General features: G+C 44.7%; 2 protein-coding genes across 3 annotated transcripts in view; one reads left to right on the forward strand and one right to left on the reverse strand.

Annotated features, from left to right (window-relative positions):
• Positions 1-4,947, reverse strand: part of AREL1 (apoptosis resistant E3 ubiquitin protein ligase 1) — a 57,776-nt gene extending 52,829 nt beyond the window's left edge. For both annotated transcript variants that reach the window (XM_077819134.1, XM_077819133.1), the window contains exon 1: positions 4,851-4,947. The gene's annotated coding sequence lies outside the window, so the exon portion shown is untranslated. The remainder of the gene's footprint in view (positions 1-4,850) is intronic.
• Positions 4,927-13,058, forward strand: FCF1 (FCF1 rRNA-processing protein). Its single transcript, XM_077819136.1, has 8 exons — positions 4,927-5,046; positions 5,332-5,399; positions 5,871-5,942; positions 6,350-6,498; positions 7,088-7,160; positions 9,670-9,757; positions 10,491-10,585; positions 12,073-13,058. Exons 1-8 carry the CDS (start codon positions 5,044-5,046, stop codon positions 12,119-12,121), a joined length of 597 nt encoding a protein of 198 aa, XP_077675262.1. The 5' UTR covers positions 4,927-5,043; the 3' UTR covers positions 12,122-13,058.
• The last annotated feature ends 1,627 nt before the right edge of the window (positions 13,059-14,685 follow it).

Below are 14,685 nucleotides of genomic sequence, written 5' to 3' on the forward strand. Positions count from 1 at the left end.
CAGGGTGTAGTTTCTAGAACTATTTCTAACACTGGCAGCCGAAATGTTTTTAAACACAGTAACACACTCCTGCCTCCACCTCTCTACACATTTCTTCCTAGCATTCCTAGTGCTCCCTTTGTAATGGCTCGCCCTCCGAATATGGAGTGCACTCCAGCCAAGAGCAGTTTGTAAATTCCACAGGGACTCTTATCACTGTGCAATTCTGAAATGTTTTTGAATCTCGAAGGAAATATTTCACCAGCATCTACAGAATCAGCTCCCTCTCCACAGTGAAAAACCTCAGTACAAAACTGGCACTCTGGGCCCATATGCACAAGCTACCCCAGTCTCAGCCCATAACTTCTTCCCTTCCCCATGTCATGCTGAAAGTTACTGTCTGTTCTAAGTTTGGTGCCTGAAACCTCCAGAATGAGCAAGGAGCTTTATGCCAATATGAAAATGGGCCATTTGGTCTTGGTTACAGAATTTCAGAATTAATCCCCTGTGTCTGACAAGCTGTCTCCCTTAATCAGCCCAGCAAGTTCTTATTTCATTATCGCTGCATGAAATGGCAGGCAAGGCACCAGGTCAGAAGGCCAGCAGAGACAAAAGGAGCTGCCACATTCACAGCCAGCTTCCTTCTAGCATGTACATTAGAACCAGCCTCAAAGATACTTACTCAGACAGGGTAACTTACTGTGGGATAAGCTTCTTGCCATGGTTAGCTGGTACCCAGATATGTAATTTATTCACAAGATGAACAAGTTATTTTAGATGAGCATCAGGCAGTGCCAAAAGCTACCAGCTAACAAGGTGGGGAACTAACCTTTTTGTGAAAGATACCAGTACAGAGTCAACCTCATTACTGGGCAGAGAAAATACCCAGCACTCCTACAAGCCTTATGTGCTTGATCCAAGGACACAGCAAGTGATGGCCTCCTGCCACCTGCAGGAAGAATTTGAATTTGGAAGGACTTAATCCAGATTTCCCTCCCGAACTACCTGCAGAGCCAGAATGGAATGCATGGCACCACAGAGAGAACTGTGGAGACAGAAGAGACAGAAGAGTATGCAGCAAAGCTCTTAGAGCTGTGTGCAAGTGTAATTGCAGCTATAAGGGAAATACTAGCCAGCACTGGTACATTAATGTAACTGAAGTTGCAGAGCCATTAGAGGGCACACACTATATAAAAAAGACTTGTTGAGGCCCTAGAACACATCAGATTTTCCTTCTTTTGATATCTGTTCCTGCACTGATAAATATTTATCTTGGTTTCCTCCCCCCCCGAATTCCAACAGCTTTCAGGAAAAATGGCTTACAAATCATTTCTGCAGGAGAGTATTGCCTCAAATTATAAAAACCAAGCTGAGAGAGCACCTCAGCAACTTTGTAAACAGAACACCTTACGTGGCATATCTAGCCTTGTGGACAAATACCCACTGACAATGGTCAGTTCTTCTCAGATCATGCACAAGAAGATGATTCTCCTTAGAGTGAGAATATCCAGTATTTTCTCACATAAATCAAATGTGTGCAAGGGTATCAGTGCAATTGCACATATGCACTTAATTTTAAAATATGATCCTGAAAGTCAGAAGAGTCAGCTCAAGGGCACTGGGCAGGTTCCAATATCAAGCAGCAAGGACAGAAAGCCACATCGATGGCCAAGATCAACACAAACAGATCTGTCACTCTCTCTCCGGGATTGGACCATGCCATCAGAAACTTTAAACAAGGTCCAGGTGAAATGCTGGCTTTGAAAAAAATAAAACACACACAAGAGATCCCAGATCAATACCAAAAATTTAAGATCCCCCATTCTTTCTATTCCAAAGTAGATCTTAAATCAATGTCAGTATACATGTGCTCCTCACCTCCTCCACAGATACAGCAGGTCAGCCTTCTTCATTCATTGCATAACACAACATTCACTTTCCAGTAAAAATAAGCCTCAGCCACTGCTCACAGGGGAACATCCACTCACCACTGCTGATCAGCCCTCCAGCTCTTCCCAAAGCAGGGTCACTCGGACCATCTAAACATCACAAGCAAAGCACTAGAGAATGCATCTCTTCATCCAACAATTAATTTTGGTAAAATTGCCCATATTTTGACCTCTCTCAACTACCTCTCCCCCCATTTCCTTACCAAGCCCAATTCTCCTTCCAGTCTTTGATTCTCTTCCACACCACTAGCTCCTTAATTACAGTTCTGCTGAGGAAAGTACTTTGGGGAGAAGTGGCTTAGCTGTAACTCAGCCTGTGCTGATGCTTGTCTTCCTCATGCTTCATGATCACCTCAGCAAATCAGCAAAAAGAAAAGGAGTACTAGGTCGCATCTGAAAGGCACCATCAGCTCCGCCTCCAAGCTCACAGCAATCCCAGGACATGCATGAAGAAGAGACACCACAGCAAGGCTTAACTCCCTGTTCCTTTCACAAGGCATCAGGGACATAGGCCACAAACTGGCTCATGGCAGTAAGAGGTCTCAGAAAAGACCTATAGCCAGAAAAGGGAATGTGTCAACCCACTAGCTATCACTCTCTGCGGGCAAACCCAGTGAAGTTCCATGCATTTGTTAGGACCTCAGGCAATGGCCACTACCAGGAAGTATGTTTGATGATAATACCTTTCTCTTATATGAGGGACTGGACCATCCAGAGTCAGGGTCCTGCAGAACCAACACTAAACAAGTTCTTCAGACCCTAGAGTTTCACCTACAAGAGACAGCCAAGTAAAACAGCTCCATATGAGAGGGGATATAGAACTACTCTCCATTTTGCAATGAGGTGGGAGGGAAGAGAAAGGGAGAAGGGAAATGGGAGTGTGCTCCCCTTTCAAAACCACTAGCAAATTTTGATAGAGATTGCAAGCTATAGAATATCCCCTGACACACACACATACATACGCTTAGAGTCTTGTGAAAAGTATTTGATAACATAATCCAAACCATTTTACTACAGAGAAGCAAAATATGGGACCCATCTGTATCTGCAACATTCATTGAAGAAGACAAAACCACAAGAGAAACCTTACAAGTTCTGCAAATAAATAGTATGTATCCACAGGAACAGACAGCAGCAGGACAGAACTAGAGATACCTTTTGCTAGTCAACACACAATAAGGACAAGTTCTGGGGACACCTCAGCCAAGGCCACAAACTTTTTGCTCACCACAAAGCACTAGAGAAGAAAAAACAGAAACCTGACAATGACTGCAGGTACAGCAGCACAGCCAAACCTCAACAAAAGATCTAACCTCCAGAACAATGAAATAATCAATTGCACCTAAGCCCAAATAATGTAAATCACTTAAAAAAAACTTTACAGTATAGCAATCATTAAGGACAGATACAAACTACAACAACCAACTAGACAAGTGCAGATGCCAAACAGAACCTTCTCACCAACAAATACTTCACTACAATGAGGTGAGCAAAATGCATGCAGACTTCCTCAAATGCAAAATCAGAGACCACAGATTGGAAACCAGAAGTGAGAGGTAATAAGTAAGCCTAAGCTTTTGTCATGGTTATTTTTAGTAAAAGTCATGGACAGATCACAGGCAATAAACAAAAATTCATGGAAGCTGTGACCTGTCTGTGATTTTTGCTGCTGTGGCTCCAAGGTTTTCCCTGCCACTGTGATGGCTAGGAGCTGTGTGGTTCCCCCTCTGCCCACAGCAGCTGGAAGCTGCAGGGTGCCCACATTTCCCGAAGAGAAAACAGGACACCCCCAGCCGCTCACCCCAGGCGTTCCTCTCCCCTGCACGAGGCTGTCGCCTGTCACTGGAACCCTGTCAGGGACCCACTGGCTGCCAGCTCCTGTCCTACAGTCCCTGGGGCTGAAGCAGAGAATGTCACTGAGGTCTCTGGATGATTCCCTGACTTCCATGACATAAACGCAGCCTTAGTAATAAGGCACCAAAGAAACACAAAGGAACAACCAAGTTTCCCATGTGATACAGAATAGGTCCAAATTATTTCCTGCTCCACTGCAGACTCACTTCCTCTAAAGATCAGAAATGACTTCTAATCCAAGGACAGAGGAGAGTATCTGTGCATAATACTAGACACTTGACCCAATGACCCCACCCTCTCCCAACCTGTGGGATAGCAGGCCCACAAACCCACTAGGTCAGGGGTTCTCAAACTGGGGGTCGGGACCCCTCAGGAGGGTCACAAACTGTCAGCCTCCACCCCAAACCCTGCTTTGCATCCAGCATTTATAATGGTCTTAAATATATTTAAAAGTGTTTTTAATTTATAAGGGGGGGTTGCATTCAGAGGCTTGCTATTTGAAAGGGGTCACCAGTACAAAAGTTTGAGAACCACTGCACTAGGGAGTCAGGAACAAACACTAAACGCAAATAGACAGGGGATCAAGTCCAGCCATGCCAGGAAACCTCACCCTGGGCAGAGGCCTAACGTACTGGGGAATCAGACAGTAAAAATACTGCGAAGGCCTGTGCTGGGTGGACACTTGCTGTATCCCCATCCCGCAGCGGGTGCAGGGCTCCATGTCCTCGCACTTCGACACCCGCTGCCCAGCCCCCCATGCCGCTCTGGCCGGACTCCTCTGCTCCCCCCCCGCGCGTCCCGCCCCGGACCGCGGCTCCCCGGGAGCGAGGCGCACTGGTGGGGCTCTGTAATGGGGCTACCAGGCACCGCCTCTCCAGGCGCGCGCGCACAACCCCACCCCCGCCGGGGGTCGCTGCGTCTCGCAGGCTCCAGGCCGCCCTGGCTCGAGGCCCGAGGCCGGTCTCCCCTCCCCCCACAGGCGAGTCGGGGGGTTTCCCGAGCCCCCGCCGGGGCTCCCCGGGACGCGGGCTCAGCCCCCGGCTCACAGGCCTGAAGGGAGACAGTTACCGAAGCCTACGGGCAGCGGTTCCGAGTCTGGGCCCTGGTCGTGCGCGCGGCCGGCGCGGGCTCCCGCTGCCCCCGCCTCCAAGGCGGCGGCCGGAAGTGATAGTTCCTCGGGGGCAGGTCAGCGGCGACGAGCGAGGCGAGCGCCGGAAGTGTCCGGGCCGGGGGGCCAAGTAGGAGGCGGCCGAGGAGCAGGATGGTGAGTCGTGAGCGGCGGCGCTCTGCTCCCAGGCACGCGGACGGGAGCTGTGGGGCTTGGCTGCTTCCGCGCGGGGGTGGCTCGCGCCTGATTTCCCGAGTCTCGGGGGTCTCTCTACGTGAGCGGCAGGGGTGGGGGATGCTGCAGGGTGGTTCTGTGGCGGGGATGCATTGCTGGGGGCAGGGGAGATGGGTTTGGGGAGCGGATGCCGGGGAGTCACGGGGCGGGGGGAGGTTTGCGGGGTGTCTGTTTTTCCTCCTCTCCTCTAACACTGTTTCCTTGCAGGGGAAACAAAAGAAAGCGAGGAAATACGCCATCGTGAAACGCATGATCAACCTCCGAGACCAGCGCATGTGAGCTGAGCCTCGCAGCAATGGGGTGTGGGAACAGCTTATCGGGGACCCATTCATAGTACTGGAGATTTAGCTACAGAGAAACTTAGGTTCCCCCTAGTCAATCTCTGAAGGCCAGTGCGGGATGAGTCTGGGTTGAATGTTCTCCAGTGTCTTGTCCCATTTTCAGGATCCCGAGTGATTGCTTTCCCTTCCTGCTTTAGAAGATGTTTTCCCACTTTTATCCATTTCGCTGTCAAGGAGTCTTCCTGTGAGCTAACCTAAATTTTCATAATTTCAGTCCAAACTTTCTAGTTTTACTCTCTAGTATCATTCTTAGCTGTTCCTTTTTTCCCTTGTTTTTTACATAATTAAGGCATTTTTGTTTTAATATTCTATCCATTGTTGTCCCCGTCTTTCCCATACACACACTCCATACTAACATACTTCTGAGTGTCACACAAAAATGTAATTTATTTTTTGTTGCTTTAGCAAACAGTCGGAGCGAGCAAAATCCAATGTGAAAAAGAAGGATGATCCCAGTGCAATCAAGGAAAGAGAGGTGTAAGTACCCAAGGAGCTGCACTCTGCCTTACATCTTGGAGAGTGGAGATGCCCTCTGCCTTGCCTTGCACTTGGGAGCAGAGGAGAGGCAGCTCTGGGCAGTTGCAAGAATATTTTCCCCATCTCTTTCACTTAGAGGAGTGTTCTAAAGATTGTCAGAACTTGCGCCCCACCCCCGGCCTGAACTTTTTGATGTGTATACTATGGGAAAGGGGGAGTGGGCTCTCAGAAGGAAGAGAGGTGGAGGTGGGCTGCTTGGTAATTGCCACCATCTTTCTCTCCAGGCATTATCTCAAAACTGCTCCTGGCTGGGCGTGTTTCCTAGCAGATCTGTCCAGGTCATAGGATTTGATGCATTGGTGGTGTTAGTTTAAAGTAACTGATTTGAATTGTTTCTTTCCTGACAGCCCTCAGCACCCTTCCTGTTTGTTCTTCCAGTATAACATGCAGTTGGGCCCACCCTATTATATTCTGATTGATACAAACTTCATCAACTTCTCCATTAAAGCCAAGTTGGACCTGGTGCAGTCAATGATGGACTGTCTCTATGCCAAGTGTGAGTATCTGTTCCTGTTAGAGTTTCTCCGGAAACAGCATGGTGCCCTGGTATGGTGAGGTCTGCTCTTGCCTGCAACGATCCCTCACTCTGCCACAAACACTTTGCAGGCCACATAGCATTAGCTTAAGGTAACAAAAGTCCAGTTAAAAGGATTTATGCTGCTGGCCAAGTACAGGGGCCAAGGGAGCTTAATGATGTTCAGTGAACCTGGGATTCTTGATCCGCATTAACATTAGAACTCTATGCAGTTAATAATTAGATGAGTCTTAAATACTAATCTTGACAAAATAAAAAAAATAAAAACAAAAATTTTAAACCCCAAATTCCTTCAAAAGATCAACAAACTTAACAAGATATGGCCAAATAGCTGCTAGGTTGCTTTGCATTTCATCCTTCTCCTCCCCCTTCATGAGTTTTTTGTACGTTTAATTAAACTGTAAGCAATTCAGGGCAGAGATCTTGATAGTTTATCTTAGTATTTTCTGTAGAGCACATTGTCATAGCGAAGTACTGTAAGGTAAGAGCTAATACACTTTTGGCACTTATAGAGGTAATAACTAATATTGATAATAATCTGTTCATGCAGGTATCCCCTGTATCACAGATTGCGTAATGGCTGAAATTGAGAAGCTAGGGCAGAAGTATCGTGTGGCACTAAGGTAGGTGCAGGACACTCAACTCTGTTCCTTAGTCCATCTGTCTACCTGGCTGCTTCAGACACATCACTGACTAGATTGTGTACTATAGCACTTTATATCACTTAATCACAACCATTATGGTTGAATTTTAAATAGGCATGGGGAAGTGGAAAGTTCTGTTCCCAAAGCTTGGGCTAGGGTGGAAAGTCTTGCAAAAGCTTATCTTCTTGGCCTATCAATTCCTGCTTTTATTTAAGCTTTTATTTAAGCAATGTAAGCTTTTATTTAAAAAATATCTAGTCATTATGGTGCAAGTCACAGCTCCAGTTTATGTTCAGTCATTGTGAGCAAGACTGGCCAAAACACCCAGAAAAGACATTAACAGATCATTCACAGAAGGCCTGCTACAGTGGAGGCAGCAATCCAGTCTGAATTAAATTGGAGGAATCCACTACGAGAAAAACATTTGACTCTATATACGCCAATTTGTACATCATCCTGGACAGTTCTGCTTCTCATGACCACATGGATATTCTGGAGGAGGATGATAAAACCAGCTTTGCCATGATTGCAAGCCATATTTTTTAAAAAATCTTTATCCAAATCAGCCATGTTTATAATGAGATCTCTGCCACTGGCACTCTGTTCTTCTTCCTTTGTGCTTGTTCTTTCTGTAGTGGGTAACCTGTTGAGAAGAGGGCATTTAGGAGTTCCTACACTGAGGACAAAAGATGTTTATAAAGTCCTGCGAGGTCACCCATAATAGTCTTGCTGGCTGCACTGTGTTCTTGCACTGAGAGCTCTTAAATCAACTTGATCCCTTTTAATATCAGGAGATGATACAAAGAAACTGGTTTTCATCAAGACAGGAGAAAAGATGATTCTGGCCTCAGCCTGCACCAGCTGGATCCTTGATGTTCCAACTGTAACTCTGAATTTCCTGACTTATGTCAATTTAAATGATCACACTGACAATGAGGCATTCATTTATACTTCTTGCATCTTATGTTAAAAACTCCATCTTCATACTTCTGCAAACTTGTGGTATTTGCTAGCATGATCATTGAGAAACTTCTCCAGGGTTTCCAGAGCTTTGTACATTAGCACAGCAAAAAAGAAATGTTTGTAACTTTCCACTACAACATCCATACTGCAGAGGATTTTGAAATCATTCCAGTTATTATAATTAATTCATATTTCTTCCACCATATCAAAGGCACCTGCCGGCATTAAGGTGTGGGTCTGGAACAAGTTCTGAGTGAATCCTGTAAAGATTTCTTTTTCAATCTCCAAATCTCTTATCTGTGTGACATATTTTTTTTATACTTTAAATTGCAGCAAACTCTCCAAAAGAACATTTCCCTGCAGCTGAGAATAAGTAGGAGAGAAACCTCTGCCCGAAGGAGGAGGGGTGTCTGTGGGTTTTTTTTTTCTTCTTCAAGATTAGTTCATGTTTTCAGGGATTTATCAGCTGAGTTCCATCTCAGTCCTATAGCAGCATAATAGTGTGAACTGGTAATCCTAGAATCAGGGTACTGGCCTGCAAGTATATTCATAGTTCCATTGTCTATACAACATTAGTCCAAGTCAGATAACTAATTTTCCTCTGCTTTGTCAATCAGTCATAGTTATTCACTTCCATTCTTGACCTAATATATAGTATTCCAGTGCAGCTAGTAAAGAGCTGCTGTGTTCCACTCTCAAGAGGGCTCTCTTTTAATGGTGGGTGAAGTTATTTCTGCATATAGCTTGTAAAGCACTTTGAGATGAGGTGCTAAAGGGAAATATGATCCCTGCCCCTGATATCTATGTAGTGATTCCATCTACATAGACTATCAAGGCAAGCGTGTTAGTCTAAATGTCTTAATCATTCAGTAGCTGAGGGAAGGGCATTATACAAGTCCATGATAGAACCAGGCAGCCCTCGCCATGGATGCAATCTGCAAATATGTGGCCTACATCTTCTAACTGACCACAGCTGTAAAAGGGGGCGTCACAAAGACCCCACTTACAGTCACTATCAGCACGTCTAAATCGATTTGAGCTTTACCCAAAGATGGCTTGGAAGACCAAAACCAGGAGGCTGGACTGTTGGATCTGTCTCAAGAAGACATTGGCTACGTTTGAGGCTTGTTCTTGCCACCTGGACATAATACTGAGGTTCTGTAGGGGAATTGTCTAAAGAACTGACATTTCTAATTACCGTTTTCCGTTTTGTATAGAACCCGGATCCTGATTATGCTCTCTGGGAGCTACTGCAATAAATACTAAGTAATACATAAACAATGATAATTAGCCACAATATTTGTTAATCCAACTTGTGCTTTTTGACCTTCCTTGTTCCTCATTTGAAATTGGCCTGAAGAGGTTTTAACCCCCTGGTCTTGGCTGTGGTCTTGAGGTTTGGAAATTGCCCAGAATGGAAGAGGGGTTGTTCCTACTTCCTCACCCTGGAATTATCTGAAGATGCCTCTGTATAGGTCAAGTGTCCTCAGTAGTCTTCCTAATGACATCTTTTATGACCCCACAGGATAGCCAAGGACCCGCGATTTGAACGCCTGCCTTGCACACACAAAGGGACCTATGCAGATGACTGCTTGGTGCAGAGGGTCACTCAGGTACCTCCCATTCCAAGGATTACTCTTCTGCACTGTTGGCATGAAAACTTGCTGAAATCCTGTAGGCACTAATGACCTATAAAATCTGAGACCTTCTGAGAAACTGTGGGAGCCAGTCAAAGTTCCTCTAGTCCAGTATCCAATCTCTAACATTATTTGCTTCAAAGGAAGATATAACATACCCATCATGCACCTCCTTGTGCAATTCTATCTGAAGGAATACGTATGGCATGGGAAATTCTTTCCTGAATACTCCAGCTTGCAGGCCAGTAGCTTTAGTAGCAATAAAGATGATAATACCGATCTCCTATATAATGGTTTTTTTCAGTAGATTTCAAAGCACTTTACAAAGGAGGTCAGTATCACTGTCCCCATTTTACAGATGGGGAAACTAAGGGACAGAGAGGCAAAGGGACTTGCCCAGGGTCACCCAGCAGGCCAGGGCAGACCCAAGAATAGAACCCAGGTACTTGAGTTCCAGTCCAACACTATCCATTAGGCAACACTGCCTCCCACCTGTAAGTCACTTGGACACTATGATGAGAAGAAGAGCACAACTAATCTGTAGTAGGACTTTGTATGAATAAGAATAGCATCTTATCCTAGTAATATCCAATTCTTTTAGAATTGGTGCCCCACAGCGTTATGACTAAGTGAACAGAATCATTTGTTTGGCCTTCTTTCCACTGGGCTGGGTCACTGTTAGAGTTTGACATGCCTCCCTTTCTTGCAGCACAAGTGTTACATAGTGGCCACGGTGGACAGAGACCTTAAGCGGAGAATCCGGAAGATTCCTGGAGTTCCTATCATGTATATTTCCAACCACAGGTGGGAGACCTCTCTAGCAGGACACAACACTGACTTTGACCATTGCTGTCTTAGCAGTTTATTCCCAAACATGTTTGGTCTTTCTGTCTATCTTGTGGTTTTCTATAGTGCCTGTAACTGTAGTGTCATTGAGTCTTTATAAACGGAAGTGGTATGACCGCCTATGTGAAGAAAGGACTGTACACTGTTGTAACAGGAGTACCTAGTAGTCTAAGTTTGGAATGCCATTTCCATTACTAACAATTTCATTCAGTTGCTCATAATTTGGAATAATAATTTCCTTGGGGTCAGTTTCCAGTATTTGATCTCAGCCAAGAAGTGGCTTATTTATTTTTTAATTCTGAAGTATCAGCAAAATGTACTCAGAAGTTCTTTGAAGAGTAGGGTTTTTTCACGTCTGTCACAAATTTAGTGTACACAAGTAAGTGGCTGACCTAGTTTCTGATGTAAAACAAAACAACTTCGAAAGAAATTGATTTAGTGACTTTGAAATAGTGAATTTTTCCAAGCATGTGTTGTTTGGGGCTGCTTGCTTAATCTAAAGTTACTTTAAACATTTCAGGAGCTGTAATCTGCTTTAACATAATCTAAATTTGCAAGGATTTGCAACAATCCCAGCCTTCCTAAAGTGTTTATAAGGACCTAGAGAAAGAGGCCTTTATTTACCTTTGTAGGGCACCTTCAATATTTTAATATGATCTTCTGCATGAAATACAACAGTTGTATCTTTCATACCCCCTGTTAAATAGAGGCGGAGAGAGAAAACAAGGTATGGGCAGAGAAGATGTTTTCAGGTGGGATTTGAAATGGGGATGAGGGAGGGAGAGGCTATTCCAGATCCTAAGGGCAGCAGAGAGAAAGCTTTTGTACTAGTAGTGGTAAGATTTTGTGAAGAGAGGAGGAGTCTGGTGATATGTGATAAGGGAGCAGTGTGTCAAGATTGGCTGAGGCAAGTCCACAAAGCATCTTAATTGATCCATAACTGGAATGTAGCTCTGTATATTTCTCTCACAAAGTGTCTCCTGTTGTCATACTTTTGTGCCCTTGAATGCAGCTTGGGTGACTAATATAGCAGCTCTTTGAAGTGCTCTGCTCTCCATGCTGTTCTGTCATAAGGCTGAAAGGAGTAATGTTACTTATTATGTAAGACCTTGGTCTGAAGCTGTTTTCCTCCCACGGCAGTGATAAGTTTTCTGGGGTGCCTGTGCCCCAATCGATTGGTCTTGAGGAGCTTTGTAATGCTGGAACACTGATGGGGACTTCTCCAAGTCTCTTTGCAGTTCCACTACTGCCAATCTTTGCCCTCCTTGGGTATTCAGGCTGCAGGTCAAAATGCCATGAAGCTGCTTGTTGTGGGCCTGAATGCATTAGGGTCCTCTCCACATTTGCTGCATGCTGAAGGGGAAGATGGCAAGGCAGTTACTGGAGGAGACTGCTTTCCAAGCAGGATGTTCTATACTCACATTTTTTTTCTTTGTTGCCTTCAGGTATAACATTGAGAGGATGCCAGATGATTATGGAGCCCCTCGATTCTAACCCATTGCTACAGATGTTCCCAGCACATCCTGCTACTGAGCACCAGGACCCTAAACCCAGTTAGAGGGCTCCTCTGTTTCTATTCTCCCCTTCCCTCCCTCTGCTGGGATTGCTCCCAGGCCTGCAGATGACACGGGACTGATTTCTTAGGCCTTGGCTTTGCAGCTTTGGTCTTCTAATGAAAAGCCGTTTTAGATCTGTCTACCTTTATTCATCCTTGCTCTGCCTAAACCCGTTTGTCACATCAGCATGCGTGGGAGGGGATACTAGGACCCAGAGAATGCATCTGCCTATTTTCCTCCTCATTCTGTAGGTGGGGTATTTAGAGAAGGGCCAAGGAAGGATCCAGCAACGGAACAGAATGGAAACAAAAGTTCCTAGAAACTGGAGTTGCAGTACAGTCTGAAAAAATGTTGCCTGCAGCAGGACATTCATTTCCCTAGCACAGCTGAAGTCTGCCCCACACTTTGAATTTCGATTATCTGAATGGTGGGGAATCAGCAAAATTATGAGGCCACGGCAGTGGATATACCTCATGTGGAGATAGAGGCTCTGAAAAAAATCAGCACAAGAAGATGGGTTGTGGGGACCTAAATAGAACACCACCATCCCACCTTCCAAATCCCTGACTAAGTAGATTCTGTGTGTTCTGGGTTTGAACAAAACTGACAAAGTTCTCCTCTCTCCTCCACGTGAGAACGTGGGGGCCAATGTTACTGAGGTCAAATCTCCCACTCAAGTTTCAAATTAAGAAGATGCTTTGTCTAGATGTGACTGTCAAGCATTAGGATAAACTAACTTAAAAAATTCACTTGTCATCAACTTCCTGGGGTCCTTGCTGAAGGAAAAACTGGCAAGCATGACGGTTGATGAAAGCGCCGTAGGCAAACTGCAGCGTCTCTACTAAACGGGCAATAATAAAGGTGTTCAGTCTTTATTTGGAATTAGTCAGCTTTTCTTCAACTATTATATCGTCACCATAATGAATTAAACATGGTAGTGTCTTACTTGCATTCCCAAAACTCTGCATGTCTTCATGTGTGTCCTCCCACATCCTGCTTGATGCAGGCACTATTCCACAATATACTCATAGCTGGGCACAGGGCACCTCTTCTCAACATTCTACCCTCCTCTCGCTGGGAAGGGTTGGGGCAGAGGAGAAAAGGTGCCAAACTGATGCAGCACTTACTATTAAACCCCTTACTGAGCTCCAGGGCCCTGCTTAGGCTGGCAGCAGGCACTGATTGTTGTATAAACAGAGCCCTGTTGAAAAACAAAGATGAGTCCCTGTTCAGCCCTCATGGGGATTGGGCTAACTCCCACAGACTTCATTAGCAATTGCAGTAGTTTTCACGAAGTTGGTCATAAATGCAGTAGCTTTAAAATAATAAAAAATCTGCACCATTTTGGTTAAAATGGCATTGAAAGCCGTGAGGTTAGGGCTTGAATAGCTCATGTAGATTTCAAATGTTTTAATCAAGTGCTGGCTCTGGAACTGTCTTTAAAAATCCCTTTTGTAGTGATCTGTCAGAAGGGTTGTGGAAGAGTCACACTATCTGCTCAAAGTAGCCAAAACTACCAGACCCACAACTCTATAATCTCTATTAGAATGGTATGTGTAATTGTTATGAAACTTTTTCCCCTCTCATGAATGTACGTATAATCTCTTGCCTCACGTGTCCAAGTCCATGAAGCAGAGGCTAGACATGTAAGGCTTTGATCCATCACCACATCTTTCCCCTGACACATGTAAATTTATCCCATTAACAGTTATGCTTTTTTTTTGTGTTCATTAAGCTAATTGATAATGTAAAGCACAGTAGATAAGAGACTCCATGTTCTCTGCAGTAAGCTGGACCTACATTCTGTTGCAAGGTCCCTGTTGTAGGTGGCACAATAAAGAATTCTGCTAGCAGCTTCAGATAAATGTTAAAAAGGGGGTTTTATTTAAAAAAAGTCAGTACGCCCTGTTACATTCCTATTCAGTTTAGTTTGTCCTCCCAATTTTGATGTCAGATTTTTTTTTACTGATACTACCTAACCACATTGTAGCAGTTGTCTGGGGAAAAGTTGGGGGTGGCAGTAGCTGGGTGTAGGACAGTTGGGACTTTTGGTAGCTCAGGAGGTGTGAAGACAGTTTGGAATTGTGGGATAAACATACTAGCTGGATGTTTCTACTAAAATTATCAGTGGTGAAATAGTTAATGGTGGGGTTGAAATTGTCACCTTTAAATTATAGAGTGAAACACCCATTGGAATGAATGGGGGTAACACCTGCCTTAGAGTTATTGTTTCAGGCTTTCTGCAGACTCAGGAAGACATCACTGTCTTGGTTAAACTGGGTTCACAATTCACAACCACGAGGGCTAGAAACATATTTTTCTTAAAGCTAAAATTCTGGAACACAATTCAGTCTCATGGGGTGAATTTCACAGTAAATTCCATGGACACAATGGTGGAATGCATAGGATCCTGACACCAGAAGTACTTAATGTGACACTTCCAACGGGTACCCAGGGTTGTGAGGCACCTTGTTACCAACTGCCCTTAGTGTGAGGATTTTT

Source organism: Eretmochelys imbricata, chromosome 6 (assembly GCF_965152235.1).
Source record: "Eretmochelys imbricata isolate rEreImb1 chromosome 6, rEreImb1.hap1, whole genome shotgun sequence".
Classification (NCBI taxonomy): domain Eukaryota; kingdom Metazoa; phylum Chordata; order Testudines; family Cheloniidae; genus Eretmochelys; species Eretmochelys imbricata.